Source organism: Telmatherina bonti (genome assembly GCF_933228915.1).
Source record: "Telmatherina bonti genome assembly, chromosome: 11".
NCBI classification, from domain to species: Eukaryota; Metazoa; Chordata; class Actinopteri; order Atheriniformes; family Telmatherinidae; genus Telmatherina; species Telmatherina bonti.
The window spans coordinates 22824900-22843203 of NC_136629.1; the positions used below are offsets into that span (position 1 = coordinate 22824900).

Sequence of the window (18304 nt, forward strand, 5' to 3'; positions counted from 1 at the left end):
ATCAAATATTATTCATTTTTTCATATTATAGCTACCTTATGTCTTTGTAAAATAGCATTATAAAAAATAATTCAGCACATAGTTTTTAATGTTTGACAGTGACCTGTATCATAACAATATTATGAGGTGCATGGGAGACCCATCCGAGATGGTGGAGCGATGAGACGTCAGCTCGTATAGGCAGCGTGATACTATGTCATCTATGTATATGTCGTCAATGTATCCATCCTTGTATATATGATGTCTATGTTGCGAGCTAAACATGGAGCACAAAACAATTGTGTGTTGGAATTTTTATTTGTCTTATGCAAGTGCAGAAATACACTGCAACAATGGGCGCAGTATGAACAACAGACGAGGCAAAGGACCGTTACCCACAATGCAATACTATGCCAAATGCAGGAAGTGAGTTTTTTTGTGACATTGTAGTCAGCCTCGTGTATTTGGTCCGCTTGAAACAGACTGAGATCTGAAAGCGGACTTTCTGAGGAAACAGACTAGGATTCAAATCCAAAAGCCTGATGTGAACATGCCAAAAATCTCACACCCTCTTCCAGCTGCAAATCAGGCAGTTCCTCGCCTTGCAGGGATAGGAACTGTGCCCACCATATGTGCTGATGGGACACAGACAATATTTTAGTATTTAAAACTTGTCACTACTTTCAGATTTTTAGCTTTTTTTTAGAGCTTTTGAGAAAATATTGCTGGAATGGGAGGGATTTGTATGATTGCGGGCCGTAAAAGTAAAACCAGACTTTATTCTTTACCTGATGATCCTCATCTGGCAACTGCCAGCAAGCTCACTTCTAACAGCACTTAAAGCAGCTGCAACAGCCTGCGAGAGTGAGCATGAGCTGCTTCCACAAGCCAGAGCAACAGCTCTAACAGCTCAAACTGATACGGATCAGGACCACCTTGTTCTACCACCACTGTGTTGTCTAGCTGAGGGGATTCTGGAGAGAAAAAGGTTTCCACGTAAAAGACCACTGTGTGGCATAGATGCTTTGTGATTCTGTATCGCTTTACATCTTGCTAGTGGCTACAGAACTTCTGTCTGTCCTTCAATCATTTCTGCCTTTCATGTTATTGACCTGCCCCCTGATCCCCCTGCCAGAGCTTGCAGCGTCACACAGTTTCTGGAATTGTTCCAAATTTGGCCATCAGTGTAGAGATAAAATACATAGCAGGTGAACTTCCAGTTTAAAGCCTTTTTATTGATTTTATTTTTTTAAAATTTCACATCTCGTCGAGTCAGATGTGGTCTTGACAGAAACCCTAAAAACAGCGCGGATTTGTGTCTTGTTAAGACCCAAATGATCGTGACTTTGATTTGTGTGATGCTTTGAGCACATCTCCTCTACTGGGTCTGTGTCTCTGTTTTTCTTTGCTTCTTTGTAGTGTTGTTAAAAAAAAATCAAACTAGAAGAAAAGAAGCTGCAACTCAGATGCTGTCACCGACTTTTCACCTCAAAACTGAGCAATCAGTATTGGGATGAGAAACTTGTCTCAGGTTTAATAATACCTGGAACAACACACGGCCATAAAATGAGACAAAGTCTTTTACTAGAGCAGGGCTGCATCTAAAGTGGAAGGAGCTGATGAGATCATTTATGGAGGACTGGAGGAAAGCTGGAGAGAGGGCAGCAGATGGGTGGTGTAAGAGTACCTAACCAAACTAAAATAAGGCCTTTAAATCACTTTAAGAGTCATCAAGCAACACTTTATCAAGCATGGAAAGACCTTTCAGTGAAGGACAGACACTTAAAGCCACTAGAATAGAAATGTCTGTAATGTTAACCACTGATGATTTAAAAAAGAAATGAGCTGATATTGTATTATAAATGCAGAAAATCCAGAGAAGTTAAAATAAGGTGAAAGTTCAGAACACTTTGTGTGTTTAAGCAGGCAAAACTGCCATTATTTGCTCTGAACAGATCTTGTATGCATACCAAGTCATGCATGAAGCAGGTAATACCTGCTGCCTGCTGGAGTGACACATCTGTGTCACTCCACGTGTCCCTATGAATGAGAGTGTCTGGGGACATGAGCCTTTTGGGAATACTATGGCTTGGTGGGGACGAGTGAGAGTGAGAAAAGCTTATTCAAGCCAAGAAAAGATTCCTGGCATCAAGTCACGTGATAATAATGTGCTTACCTGATTACATTTTTATCAGATCAACTGAGATTACAGACGTTCCAATAATGCAAAACAGCAGCGACCCAAAAGAGCAGTCAGTGTTGTCACAATTTAAACTTCCAGATCAGTGCAAACAAGTAAACAATGAATGTATCAAGTGGCTGTTGAAGCTTTTTTCTCAAAGACAAAAGCATTCAACACCAAATGTCCCTGTCAAAAACAAACAGATATTAAACCTGGAACCTTTTTTTACAACCAAGAGTTGTGTGCGAATATCAAACATGTCATTACGCATCTAAGCGAGCCTCGCAAACACAACAGAGAGTGACAGAGGAGCATTCAATGCACTGATGCTAATGTTTGCAAGTGTACAGAAATAGAAACGGAGTGCTGTCTTAGTCATCCCATGATGTGACATGATAAGAGGAGGCAGACACAGGGAGTTAATACTCAATGCAAACACACAAGCTGTACAGTTTTCCAACACTGAGGGAGGCCAGTGTCAATATTGTTTGTGCTAGCAGAATCACGGTGGTTGTCTGTCAGACTACTCCACTCCATCAGCTAGAGTAAGTAGAGTAAACTCTGACCTGAAAAGGGCAAAGATGCATCAGCCTGCTGGTTTCTAAATCACTTGTACCACAACTTCTCCTCGTATAGATTAAGGTTTAAATGATGACCACAGTCATGACTACTCATCATTATGTGATTAGCTTTTTCTGTGAATAACTATCTGTCATATAACCACAGCTGTTACACAGTGGATGATTATTAAATGAAAGAAATAGAGCATATGTGCATTTAAGCTAGGAAAAATCGGCAAATGCCTCGTTTATGTAGAACGCAGCACATAAACAGATTTGTGCTGCTCACAATGTTCGTTACATAATATAAATAACAGCACTCCGGCTGATAAAACAGCACACTAATAGGAAATAATGCACATTTAGTTTTGTAAAAAAAACAAATCTGCAAACATCAGTGCGTGGTGATGTCACAAAACGACTTCATTTTTACTAAGAGGAAAACACAGACGCAAAACTCCACCTCAGCTCTCATTCATCCTTATGCTAATTCTGTCTCAGCTGACTGAGACAGTATAACTGATTTAATAGAGCTAGAAAATTAAGTTAAAAATAGCTCATCCAAACAATTTTTTGACACCGTTAATGTTGGGAGCACACTGAGTCGCGTTTCTATGAGGATTTTTTTTTATTTGTTTCTGGGAGAAACGCTCTCTTAAGTTGTACAAGTAAATATGTGGCTGTGACATTTTCAGCATAATGTAGGCCTTCCTCTGCTCCACAGTTCATCATCATGAATGCCCACTGGCTGTAGTCAAATAATGGTGCTGTTATAGCTTTTCTTTTTACAAATTTATAAACATACACAGACAGATCCTCACATGCACACGTGTGCACTCTGCTTATAGCGCATCCTTTCCATTGTCATGGCTGGAGCAGGTCCAAAACTACACGCATGTAAGATAAACAGATGGAATCATCTTTTCATTACACTGTGATCTGTTTGTGTTTGTATAGCCACCGGGCTCCTCTTTGCTCCTTTCACTCATTGGATTCTGAAAGCAAGGGAAGCTTGGGAATGTGTTTCTTGCAACCAAGTAGTTTTTTTTCCCTCCTAATTCATAAATGATGCAAGAACAGTATTATTCATTTCCATAAATCTATTTAAATACACATTAAAATCAGCCACAGAGGAAATAACATTCAAGATTCTTTGTATGCAAGTGCAAGAAAAGGTTGCGCACGTGTGTTTGTACGTACACATGTGTGTCAGCGAGTGTGTGTGTGTGTGTGTGTGTGTGTGGTGATGATGATGTGACTGAGAATGCATAAACCAAATCCTAACTGTCAGTGAGAAAGATAGGGGTCACAGGTCGGCAGCTTTCCGATGGCTTTCGCTCTATCTCCCGTGACAGTTCCCAAGATGCAATGGGCCACCGGGGCAGCGTGTCTGTCTCTGTCTGTCTGTCTGTCTGTCTCTCTGGAAATCCATCCCAAGTAGATCACTGCTTCTATCAAAGCACTTCATCCCAAAGAGGTCAAGGACAAACTGTGTTTCCCGTCAGGGGTCCACAGTGGTTTTGTTAATGAGCCACTCTGTGGTGTTTCAGTTAACTGGTACAACAAAGAGGCTTTGTGGGGGATCATAATATCAGGTACTGAAGGAAAGCATTTACGAACAAATTGCTTCCATTCTTCTCGAAAACTGCTTGACATATTATAAACTATGTTAACTCTTTTTACTGGCTTAAATGCAGAGAGGACAAAAACCTCCAAGTAGCCTGTATAGATGTTTTCTTTCTAGATGCAGCAGGCTGCATGCATGAGCAGGCCACGTGGAAAAACATGTAGTCGTCAGCTGAAAGGTCTCAGTGTAGTACACTGATACATCAGTTTAAAAAAAAAGGGGGAGACTTAGATTCTAAAACTGGCCAAAGCACAACCAGTTGTGCACCTTCACAGCTACAAAGTGTTCTGAGAAAAAGCCAAAGAAATTTTTGACAGTGAAATGCGTTTAACTACAGCCCCTAAGACACGGCGGGCTTGCATCCTCCATGGTGATAACAGCACATGCAGGCAAGAAATCCAATGGGAAGCAAAACTAATGCTGACCACTCCTGAGTAAGCAGAGCCATTCATGTCTAAATGAATTCTTGGTGTATGAGCGGCTGAATGCAGAAAGTAGAGCATGCAGTGTATGTTTGTAAAAAGCGCATCATGTACAGAATGTGTGAAAATGTGACTGCGGCTGACTGTATGCTGTTGCACTGCAGGCTTATGCCCTTGCTGGAACAAAAAAAGAACAGTCTGACTGGGCCTTGCATATCACACAAATATGAAACCTAGAAATCTTTAGCTCTTTTACTTTCATGCAGATCCCACAGGCAAACCATCAGTCCTGCAAAGATGCATTTTATATAAGTTGATCACAATTTACAGCTATGTTTTTAAGTGACTTTGCAAGTTTTAATAAGGCCATGGCAAGTGCTTAATCAAAGTATTCTCTGTATTACATGATTTCTTCTCAAAACTATTTATCAAGATAGCTCTATCAATGGCACTTCTTTTACCTAAAGCACTGAGGGATCTGTGTGTGCTCTGCATGTTTGCTGTCTCCAGATAAGACGTGGTTCTATTAGTGGCAAACATAAAATGTGCTTTTGACATAGATAAATGACTAATTAATTCATGTAGAAAGTATTGGGAGTTAGTTGAATTGAATTACAGTGAAAATGAAACAGTTCCATGGGCTCCCCTAGAGAGGAAAAGTAGTATTTACATTTACTAAGACTTGTGAATATTGCTTATTATACTTTGAGGACAAAGCTACATTGAACAAAAAAATTAGAAATAAAAAATCTACTGAAGTTCTTTGGTGGCATATACTGCTATAATGAATTCCATATATAAAAGCACCTCTTCCATACACAGATAACATCTTGCATATAAACTGAAATTTTACACATACATAAAACTAATACTCCACACAGATACATTTATTGTATGTGTATGTGGAAGTAATAACAGTAGTCTCTGCGTGATTTCAGAGATGTCAAAGTTAAATATGCACTCTGTCAAATGCAACACCTCATATTAAAGACTGGTTGTCACACAGTTCTTGGGGCAAGCTGCTTAGTGAAAGCATTTTAATGTTTTGTGACAACTCTTTGGAGATGCAACAGATATTAAAGGGCCACAAAGTCGTGCTCAGTGTTTAAATTGTGTCGGAATGATTCTGTAGTTTTATGAGCTAAACTCTGGAAAATACACAGAAAAGAAACCTGCTGATATATCTGTATCAATAAAAATACTAAAGATGTCCATTCACAGAGAGCACAAAAAGCCTGATTCTCCCTTTTATTAAGGAAAAAAAAGAGTTTAACAGGTAAAAATGGTAGATAAAGTTTGCAAATTAAAAAGTCGTTTCATAGGTTTGCATGAATTCTATCACGCTTCAGTTTGAAAGTTTCGAAACTTGCCGTGTGGAGACAATCAGAGCTCTCTGATGCAGTTTGACAAAATAAGTCCATAAGTAAGCCAATGATGGTATACACCTAGAGCTCAGCATCTTTCTCAAACTGAAGTTAAAATGAATAAACAGTCACTTATCTTATTTTCTCTATGGTCATGGTCGCATGCAAGCAGGGGAAAGCTTGCTAGCTTTTTGTACTGCTTAAAACAAAACCAATAAACAAAAACTGTAACACATGTTAGTCATATGATTTTACTTGAATACTAAAAACATCTGGGTGATGTATAAATATTATATAGTTATTAAATTACACAGTGTTTTCAGTTATGTTAACAATAGGGAAAGTGATCCATTTTAAGTGAAATTTTCACTAATCTTAGAATGAAAAAAGCAATATTCTTCTCAACACTTTCAATTTTATATTGTATCATTTCAGGATCATAAAATCAAAGCAAATGTAGTTTGCTAAAATAAGGTTTACAATATTCTTTTTATTTTTCTCATGCAGTGCTTATTATACACTCTTTTATTAAACTGAGCATTAATGTTTTTTTTAGACATTATTTTCAATATAAAATTGATATAGTTAGTTAGTAGCCCAACTTGCAATTTATATATATATATATATATATATATATATATATATATATATATATATATATATATATATATATATATATATGTATATAAGTTTTAATCTTTTCAATCAATTAACTTTTCCCTCTATAATGATTCCTAAAGTTCCAACAGAACTCATAAACAGTTTTAAGTAGCTCAAACAAGTAAAAGCAAACTTTTTTCTTCTTGTTATTTTTTTTTACCCTTACTTAGCCTCTTGCCACGGTTCTCCTGGGCATCATGTTCAACAGCCTGACTTTATGAGAGAGGGGAATATTCAGTGTCACTGTTCCCCAGCAGGATAGTTTGGCAGAGACTTTGTATCAACACTTTAATTAGTATTGGGTTGTGGAGAAACAACAGCTTCCTATTTCCTGTCAACATGCCCCACAGGGCTACCAATTAATAAAAAAGACCTCAAAGATTATGTTCTCGCCACTGCGCTAGATAAGACTTTGATCTGAGAGAATATTAAATATGAAGACAACTAAAAGTGTGGAATGTTTCCATGACCACATACCGGTAAATAACACAAAATGCAACTCAGGCAATACTGAGACACACAAAAAGAGCCAGGAAACAAACCAGAACTCTGCCATGACATGTGAGCAGTGAAATGGCAACAAAACATACAGTGCATCAAACTCTGCTGCTACTTAATACAACTGTTACAAGTGTAATGAGGATCATAAGTGTTTCAAGTTGCCCAGCTGTCATCATTGTTTCACCATCAGTGAAGCACACATGAGTGTAAAACTCCCATTTAAAATTCCTCTTACAGATGGAAGTTATTCTACACCACATCTCACAGAGATCTCATTACTTGAACAAAGTTACAGACATGTTACAGCATTCAAGGTGGGTGGAAGGGAGACCTTGTTTCCATGCCAACAGCCTTTACCCACATATGGCCACTGCTTCCTGGCACAGAAACCCATTTAAATTCTAACACTCAAAAAGCATAGAGAATTTCTGAAAATAGTCATGCCGTATAGTAATCACTCATGTTGAGTTGAAAAAAGGAGAAAATAAATAAAAAAGGAATTTGAAAAAAGAGAAGAAGAACGAAAAAAGCCTCCTTAAGGTGATGAAACGTAATAGAAATAGTGAAAAGCACCAGTGTGAAACGTGGGAGATGTGTTGAAGAAGTTGAAGATCCACATCCCCTTTTACAGCTTCAGGAACTGAAATATACTGTTTGATAAGTGTGAAAGTGGATCTAGACATAGTCTAAGATCAAATGCGTTCAATTAGGTTTCTGCTGTGTTAGGAGAGAAGCCTGCAGTGTTAGTCGATCTTTCAATCCACACTTCACTGCTGTGGGTGGCAGTCTGCCAGGTTCAGCTCGCTTGTCTGATGATTTGAATCCTTAAAAACAAGTCACAACTTCTTGGTTTAGGTTAAAAAAAGACTATGTGCCAAGCCTGTGTGGTGCTTAGTTGGTGTTTGTGTTCTTTGATTGAGTGATTGACTGCAGTAATAAATAGCAACCAGATTCATGTACAGTAAAGATAAAAATTAATCTAGTACATCAATAAGGAGAAGTGATTTGTTTAAAGGTGCTTTTTTTTATTATACTTTTCTTTTACAAGTGCATCGGGATGATACTAATACCTGTTTTCAAAACTGTATTCATTATGATATACATTATGATAACTGTTCATTTTTGCAAGTATATCCATGTAAATCCATTAACTGTTTAGTAACGGGATAAAACAACGTAAAGTTAGCTATCTACTCTTAAACTGCCTTCCTACTAATCAGTTTAACTGAACACTGAATGTGCAAAAAACTTTTGCCAACATGCATGTGCATTCTAGGGACCACTGAAGTGAATGCACAAAACCACTTAAGACTGATATGCTTATACCTTGGGGCACAATGTCTGTTTAAAGCTAGGCCAAGCATTCAATACACACCAAGCCTAAATACTTTCAGACCCATAGATTTATTTCACTGAGATGCATTAGAAGAGGACCACATCTAGGGCAAAGATAATATCACTTCCATGTGACAGCAGGATGTTTACTTTAGTGCCTCATACCCCTTCCTTACTCTCAGTACAGGACTGGATGTTCTGTCATATTGGTTGAAACCAAACTAAGTGGTTTAATCCTCGCATGCCACCACAGAGAACTTAGACATAGCCAACTAGAATAGTGGGATTTATATGTATGTATATATATACATATATATATATATCCCACCAGTCTGTAGGTGAATTGCTTTTTTTAATGTTTAAAATATTTATCTAAACTCTTGTTTTTGAAGCATGACACAACAAACCAGTGTAAGAACGCTGGCTATTTTGTGTTCCTTACCAGACAATCTTGGTAAGGAACACAAGATTGAGGGTGAGACATGAAGAGTAACAAAAAGGAAATGTTTTTATGCACATCCAAAAAAACTCATAATTTTCTTTTAACATTCAAACGTATATGCCAAGTCAAAGGTCCTGGCAGACTGTCCTCAAGATACAAAGATGACAGAATGAGCACTGGCATTAGAGATGAAGTGAGATGGACTTCTCTTTGTGCCTTTGGCAAGTGCCTAGCCCCAATCGCAACCTCGATTGTTGATATAATGTTGACATGGCACTAATAGCTATGGCAATGAGAATGGGTAGAAGAGCACCCAAGCAAGGCAAAATTGCATGAAGGCCAGGCGTGCCCCTTGCTGTGGCCTCTCCTCGACCCACTTCAGTTCAACAACAAACACCATTCTGTTTGTCTCTGTATATTACCCTCAGATGCTTGACCACTGCAGGCTAATTCCCTCAGGAGTTCCAGAGTGGAGTTTAACTCCCAGTCCGCACACACACACACACACACACACACACACACACACACACACACACACACACACACACACACACACACACACACACACACACACACACACACACCAAGCCAGTCTCTAAATTTAATCTACAACAATCTTTAAAACCCAGTGGACATTACAGAGAAGACAAAATGCAATATGGCAATATTAACAAATACTCATGCCTGGTGTGGAGTGCTTTCAGTGCTTTCAGTGCTTTGCTTTTGGCTGATTACTGCCATCCTTTTGTACTTTTTAGTGCACACAGATACATGCAGTGTGCCTTTCTTGTCAGAGCCAGTAACTATTATATTTTGCATTCAGTTTTACATCCACTGACATCTTGAATAGCTTGTAAACACTATTTAGAATAATTATATTTCATTTTAAGCACAGTTTTCAAAGGCACAAAGAGAAATTTGATTTATCTTTGACAGCTCAGGGCTTGAATCTTTCTTTTTTATTTTTTTTCAAGTAAAACTGACTGTGGGTATCTGGTGAAGATAATTGGCCCCATAAATAAAACTCTAAAGACATTGAGTCGTTTCACTGGGATTAAATGTTTTAGGGTGGTCATTTTCTTTTTTTCCATAAATCCATTTTGTCATCTTGACAATGATATTGTGAAAATAAGCTCCTCTCTTCTGAGTTATTTAAATACTTCTTGGATTATACAGTTTATATAAATCACAGTTAAGACAGTTGAATTGAATTGGAGAGACAGGAACTGCAAAACTGGGAGTGTACATGGGTTTTAGTCAATTTAGAAGGTTAAAGTAATATTAGTGATGAGCGAACTATTGCATTATTGCATTTTATTATTATGCATTCTATTGCATGCTAAACATAGTCCTCAGATATGGAAACTTAATTTCAACAAAGTAAGTGAAACTATTTATTTGTTTGGAAAACATTACCAGGCCAAAATTCCATTATCTCTGTGTTACTACATAACTCCAAGGGAATAATCCTCAGAAAAACCTATTATCATGTTGTAGCATTTTTGGAATACACATCGAACAACTTGTTCATGTATCATCATCAACTACAATGTCCAAATGCTCCAACTTACTGTTACACTCTCACTTTTTTATTCATTCTTCAAATACAGGCCTGAAAACTGATGTGATTTTAATGTGTCCTCTTAATAAATCCATAAAAAAGAAAAAAAGAATTCCACATAAACTCAATTGTACAGCTCCACTATTGTTGTAATAAAAATTTTTTAAACTTGATACTGATACTACTTGGGTTTTAAACTACATTAATTAAAACATTTTAAAAAATCCATCCATCTACAAACTATGTAAGTATGATTATGTGACTATAAGTCAGGGCGGGATCGGTCAGTGGCAGCTTTGCACAATTTATACTGAGTCTGGTTATGTGGTTCAGGGGGGAAAATCTGCTCTGATTGCAGCTGGGAGGTGGGACTGCTGCTGCGTGAGGAAGGCGCCGCTTGTTGAGTTCTTTTGGACTGTGGAGGGGCTTGTGGCTCAGCAGCGCCTAATGCTCATTGAGAAGAGTAAATAATGCATGAGTTCACATCAGTCTCCAAGAGTCTCCAATAAAACTAGAAAAAGTTTGCTAGATGTGCCGCTTTTGGAAAAAGAGTTGCTAGAGAGGTCTGAAAACTCACTAAAAATGGCAACCAAGTCCTTAAACAGCAGCTGTGTCCAAATTTAGGGTCTGCACACCTCAAAGTATGGATTCATTGGCTAAGACATCATAAAGTTGCGCCTTTCCATACGGATAGCTCCTTCGAATCCACCCAACAAACCCACACTTTATTTGCCATGTAACAAAGGCTACAAGCAGTGGATCCTTAGTGGCCTTTTTTTCTCCCAGAATTCCTTGCACACAGCAGGGAGTGCTGCTGATAGCAGAAGTCGACTACCAAGGAGTACTTTTTTTAAGTATATAAAAATTCAACTTCACACAGAGGAATGTTTAGCCAGCTGAATAATCCTGTAAGCATGCAGAACGCAGTAAGATGGCAGCATACCGTTGGTCTATCTCTGTCACCAGACTCTGGAAACATTTTTTGAGGTAAACTACGTTTTAATAATCAAATGCAGTTCAGTTACACTTGCCACCAGGAGCAGACAAGCTGGGACAGCAGCCCCATCGGCTTGTATCCGACAAACAAATGAATTTAATGACATGGGTCTCAGCCGCATTATTTTTTACTGAAGTTACCGCTGCCTGGACTGGACGCGCTCTCAGCAGGAGAGCTCGTCTGGGCCGCTTCCACGTTTTTCATTCTGACCCCAAGAAACGAAAAATAAAAACTAAATTTACTTTACTTTTGATTATTTAAAATATATTTTCATGCGTTGTGCAAGGGATGGGAAACATTTTACTGGGAAAGATATTGTGTCAGCAGTTGCTAGGCACTATGGGTAATTATTCTACATGTACTGTCTCATTTCACTAACAGTAAATGGCTTTGGAGAGTGCAGACTACGTAGGACACTCCGTATCCCACATAGTCTGCTTGCAGACTCCGAATTGGGACACAGCTTGTGAACAATGGGTCTACTAGGTAGCTGCTCTAGGGAGAGGCTGCCTGCTGTAGTGCCTGTTCAAAATGGGTGAAGAGAGCTGGTCTTTTCTGTAAACAAGCAGACTCCAAAGTGGTATTTAAGTATTAATATGTGTGCTACATAATATCTAAATATCTGATCATTTTATTTTTGGCAACACCAGTCTCAATTAGCAACTGCTACACAAAACTACACTTTTAGCTATGTGATTAAAAACAATAAATATAAAAAAAACAAAAAAAACAATAAAACACAGCAGCAGTAAATGAAAATCAAGAGAGAATTTAATCTAAAATGATTTAGAAATTGAATGAACTCATAAGAGATTGCACTAAACCATTAAGCATAACATTTGTACTTTTATGATTGGCGACTGACAGAGATACAATTCATCCTGGTTAAATACTATGAGCCCACCGGCTGTGAAAAGGATCTTTTCCCTTATTATGATCAGGCAGAGTGCCAAGACTACCCACTGCAGAACTCTTTGTAAATGCTCAGAGCTTCCCATGTAAGTTGCTTTCTCAGAGACACATTGCTCTGTTGTAGATTGACTGCATTCAGTTCATGCAAATATATCTAGGAAAAAATTAGATATGATTTTCATACATGTTCCTCTAGATATTTTGTCTCTGTTCCCATGACAATCAATCACTACAGAAAAAACAAAAAACAAATAAAAAAAAAAAAAACAGTACCATCTCCTGCCTCATTTTTCTCTCTTGCATACGTCTGAACTAGCTCTGTTTATCTTCAATAAACGATTCCGTGGAAGGCATGTTCCTGCCGTTACATATTTCATCCCTTCAGCCTGTTCATTGACCCAACTCAGTATTTTTGTCCGGTCAGCAGGAATACTGACTCTAGCTATAGTAACAAAACTCAGCAGATGGAGCACTTTGTTAAGATATACTGTAACATATGCATACAGGCCCTGTGAGCCTTTCTGCTCCCAGTGCTGTCAATGAACTCAAGGGGTATGAAAAGAAAGATTATGTATCACAGAGAAAAAAAACAACAACCTCAAACTGTGTTTCTTATTCCTTTCTGAAACAAAGAAGGTTCATGTGGAGGTCACCAACAAAAATACCCCGTCAGCCCAGGCATATTTCTCTGTTGATGAAAACACGGTCTAAGGGATGAAAGGTGAATGAGAATGACTAGAAATGGGCTCTCAGGCTCCCATGTCATGAACAAGAGAATACTTTTAGCGTTATCTTCGTTCATAGATTTGTTCAGGGTATAAGGGTGCACGAGAATCTATTAACGCTCTCTGCTGATAACAAAAGACAGGATCTTATCAAACTTGTAGAATGCATTAACATTTATGGCACTCTGGCTTCCACTTTTCCCACCATCGCTGGAGTGCCCACCCTGTTATGTCCTTCATGCTGTTCAGCACACTCTGCACATTCACCCATTACTGTTTGAACACAATTGTCTCTCTTCCATGTTTTACATACAGAACCAGTTGTTTTTTTTTTTTTTTTTTATAAATGTGAATATTGCCATATTTCTTTAAAAAGCTTTTTATCAACATGCGTACAGACTGCTGAGGCAAACACTTCACAATCTTATAAAGAGTCAATATGGCTCACTTGTTTGCTTGTTTGACTTATTAATATGTTCTCTAGCAGACCATAAGTGTGTGTGTTGCTCCCCCTTGTGGTGCCATTCTCAAACTTAGAAATGATATGACTCAACCCTTGCATCAATTCAATATATATATATATATATATATATATATATATATATATATATATATATATATATATATATATATATATATATATATAATATATATATATAATATATATATATAATATATATATATACATGAAGTTTGGACACACTTTCCCATTAAATCCAATGGGAAAGTGTGTCCAAACTTTACTGGTATGCAGAATTCGCTATCTAGAATGCACAAACAAAATATATATATATATATATATATATATATATATATATATATATATATATATATATATATATATATATATATATATATATATATATATATATATATATATATATATATATGTATATATATATATATATATATATATATATATATATATATGTATATACACACATATATATATATATATATATATATATATATATATATATATATATATATATATATATATATATATATATATATATATATATATATATATATATGTATACATATATATATATATATATATATATATTTTATTTTATTTTTTTTATTATGTACAAGGTGAAGTTCCACAGATGTCGTGCCTAAATATCTATATAGGTAAAAGATAGAAAAAGTCTGAGCTCAAGAAAAAAATAAAATAAAATGTAAAAAAAAAAAAAAAAAAGGTGAAAATCAGAATGGAGAATCCTACCATCATTACACAGAGGTCCTCCAAATGTTGTCATGCTGCAGTCACAGCTAAAGCCCTCCCACTGCTGCAGACACACACCCTGGTTGGCACACGAGTCCTCTTGGCATGTCGTGCTGGGGCCTGAATAGGAAGAATACATAAACTCAGTGAGAACACACCGGGCAGCACAGTCAGCAGATTTACTGTAAAGTGAAATTAAATGTCATGTTGATCATAGAAAAAGAAAAAAACCTTCTTCAAGTGGAAACAATATGAGCTGTGTCCAGCCATGCCTTACAAATCTTCCAGTTGATGTTGTTACAAATTCCTGCTATTCCCCCTGAGTTTAGCCATATGTAATACAAAGACATAACAAAACTTAAAAAATTTAGACAACAGTTGAAAAACACACTAAGTTCAAACATGTTTAGTGCTTAATTTAAACGGTCTGTCATGTAAATATTGTATTTAACATTTCTACTTGAAGCAAGATTGTATAAATGTCAATGAACCAAGTGCCTTCCCCTATATTCAAAGTAAATTTGACACTGCATATTAGACACTTCATGTGTTTGAACTGCAGTAAAGATTATTTGTGCTTCCAAACAACGATTTTTCCGACTGCAATCTGATCAACCACAATGCATTCATGTTACCAGCTGTGAATGTGTTCTTGTGGGACAGGAATACTTAAACCGTGTGTAGAAGAGGCCAAATTAATCTACATGCTTGGTCAGCCATAATTTCAATCATACCCTCGCTGGTTCGGTATCCAGCTGTACAGACTCCATCAGCTGTTTCTGTAATCTCGATTTAGTTAGTTGATGGAGAAATTTGGAATGGAAAGGGTTAAGAAAAAAATACTGTCCTTTCTGAATGTTATTTCTTACTCGTTAAAATTAAATTATTTGCAATTCATTTGGATTTTTACAGTTTCAAACTGTTTCTGTTACATTAAATCTATTATGGACATCTGGCAGTTTATCTTAGCAACATTATAAAATCGAAACGTTGACAAAAACCTTCCTGCATAAATTACTACACTTTACAGCAGATACAGTGGTAATCACTATTTTTGCACAAGTTTATGCTTTTATATTTTATGACTAGCAGTTGTTCAACAGCTGAATACTGAAAATAAATGGATATCTCATTAAATGCACTTTCCAGTATGGCCACTATGTCATACATATAGTGGAAAACAATATGCACCTGATGTACAGGCCACATATTTAATTAGACAGCAAATGTTTGGTGGCGCATTGTTAGGTATTGAATAATATGAGACATAACATTTTTAAGATGAAAAAGTAAATGTAACATTCTTCATGTCTGAAGAATGTCAGGCACCTGAAACTTCAAATTAAAACTCTTTAAGGAGCAACTTCTGGTGCGCAGACTTTTCTACCTAACCTCATGTTACCTTTTCAGTCCAGCACCCAGTATTAGTCTTTATGGGATATGTGTTATATTCATTTTTTTTTTTTTACATAACACTTTTAACCATAAGCCTTAAGAGTCTTACATTGTTTCAGATGTTGTATCTGAAATATTGTAAAAACCTCAAATATATTATGTTAACAAAAATGTTGGTTGGGAGACCATGGCCATTGGCATTTGCTTGAAAGATACTATCACATGTTCCCCAATATATCCACACATATTTCTCTGTACAAGGATTTATTTATTAATGCCAAGACGGTGCTTGGTCAATACCGCAATTGCCAAGTGACAGGTAGGAACAGTATAGGATATGATAAAACTGTATATTAATTTAACTTCATATATATATATATATATACATATATATATATATATATATATATATATATATATATATATATATATATATATATATATATATATATATATATATATATATATATATATATATATATATATATATATGCTTAAGCTTCCTTTCAATATATTTCTTAGTTTTAAAATAAAAGAAACAATAACAGTAAAGTGTCATTGATAAACTTTGTGCTTCCATGATTAATCATGTTACTTTCATTTACAACATAAAGATGACATCTTAGTTTTGTATCAAATCCATGCAGGATAAAAGTTTGTGTGTGAGACTAATATGAAGGCATGCAGAAAGATACATATAAATACAAATAAATCAATTTTGAGTACAACAACACACAATCAGTGCAACCTGAAACATGAGCCCCATAGATTTTAATACAAGATCATAACACAAATGCATTTCCAGACAGATTTGGAAGTTTCATAAAATTCAACAAAAACCTAAATCTGTAATGTTTGCATTGCCACCTTCCTTTAGACTTTATTTCATAAATACCTTGTCACAGTAAAGATTTTCAGTGACCAACTTAACTATTTTATGCCATGATTAAAAAAAATGGAATAAAAAATATGTTTCCTATTGATCTACATTATCCTTCCTTTTAATCACAGTTTAACCTTTTTAGGACCATAAGATACTAATTATTGCAGTTTTACAGGAGAAATCCTAAATCTTGCACTCTGAACACAAAATGTGAGCTGTTTAACAGTCTGTGGTCATTTTCTAAACTATTTCTCCACAGTGTATCTTGTATTGTCAGTTGTAGACAGCTGTGGACCGTGGGAAGGCATTCAAGCATGGACACACTGTTTATGAAGCCATGCTGTTGTAAGCAATGTAAATGAAAGTTTTGCATTTTCTTACTGAAAAAGACAACAAAAAAAACATTAGCTTCTGCAAAAAAAGACCCCTTAGTGGTCTGATGGATCTCTTCAAACGTCCAATGTTTGCCTCTACGTCAAGGGTATCCAAACACATATGTATGTTATTCATAACATGAGTGACAATGAGATACAGTATAAACATCACAAGTGCTGTTTTTTGTACCTTGCTTCTGGTAACATTGCAGAGACAGACATATGTCTGTGTGTGTAATTTCAAACTTTTTAAATTTGTTGGTGGCGGCATCAAATTGTAAATTTAGGTTTACGTACATGGTAGTTTCTTGAAAAATTCTAAAAGGCCAAGGTTTTATTGATGATTGTCATAATCAGCCCTATGTCACACTGGCTTTCAACCAACAAGTAGCAGGTCAACTGTTCAGTCTTCATAAATGGAAACATGTCTTTCCACAATATAGTTAAAAAAAAAAAACCAAAAAAAAAACCCTAAAAGAGTCATGTGGTCAATTTGCTCTTTTTTTCAACCCTAACCCTTCGGGTCAAATTTGAACCAGTTTCATAGCAGTAAAATTAAATAAAGTATCATTCCTGTGGCCTGAAATCTAGAGAATTTTTGTAAAGTCATTTGAAGGAAAAAAAAATAGAAATAACAAATTTTCTGAATTGTGTTTTTTTTCTTTCTGTTATTTATTAATTAATTTTTTATTTTTTTTTTTTTTTAATAGATGCTACACATTTTTTTGGACACTAAGGCTGTTTTGTGTTATATCTGACCAAGAATGGTGTAGAGGTAAAATATAATAAGAGTCAAGACTGCAATATGACAAAAATAAAATGAAATATTTTGAATGAGTTTAGGTTGGGCAGATGATAGTGGGGGGTGCAAAACATTATAAAGATGAACTGTTATTTCCATAACTCATGATGGCAATAAGACCTATTGTGCAACAAATCCTTGTTCTGAACTTCCAAAATTGGTAGGTTAAAAGTGACTTGGAGGTGAAAGTGTCAGAGAAGGAAGACCACATGGAAGAAAACTGATTACAACCCCTCTGATGAAGTTGACTGATAGAGGAGCAGACCACAGGCAGGTTTATGTAGAAAAAAGAAAAAGAAAACTATACTGCACATGAAGTCAAAATAATGGTTTAAAGAGAAAGAAGATTTAACTT

General features: G+C 36.1%; 1 protein-coding gene across 7 annotated transcripts in view; it reads right to left on the reverse strand.

Moving 5' to 3' along the window:
- Positions 1–18304, reverse strand: part of LOC306762628 (neurexin-1a-like) — a gene marked incomplete at both ends in the record, with an annotated part of 260578 nt that overhangs the window by 107465 nt on the left and 134809 nt on the right. For all 7 annotated transcript variants that reach the window (XM_079249178.1, XM_079249179.1, XM_079249177.1 and 4 more), the window contains one exon: positions 14496–14615. In XM_079249178.1, coding sequence (XP_079105304.1) covers positions 14496–14615 — 120 coding nt within the window. The remainder of the gene's footprint in view (positions 1–14495; positions 14616–18304) is intronic.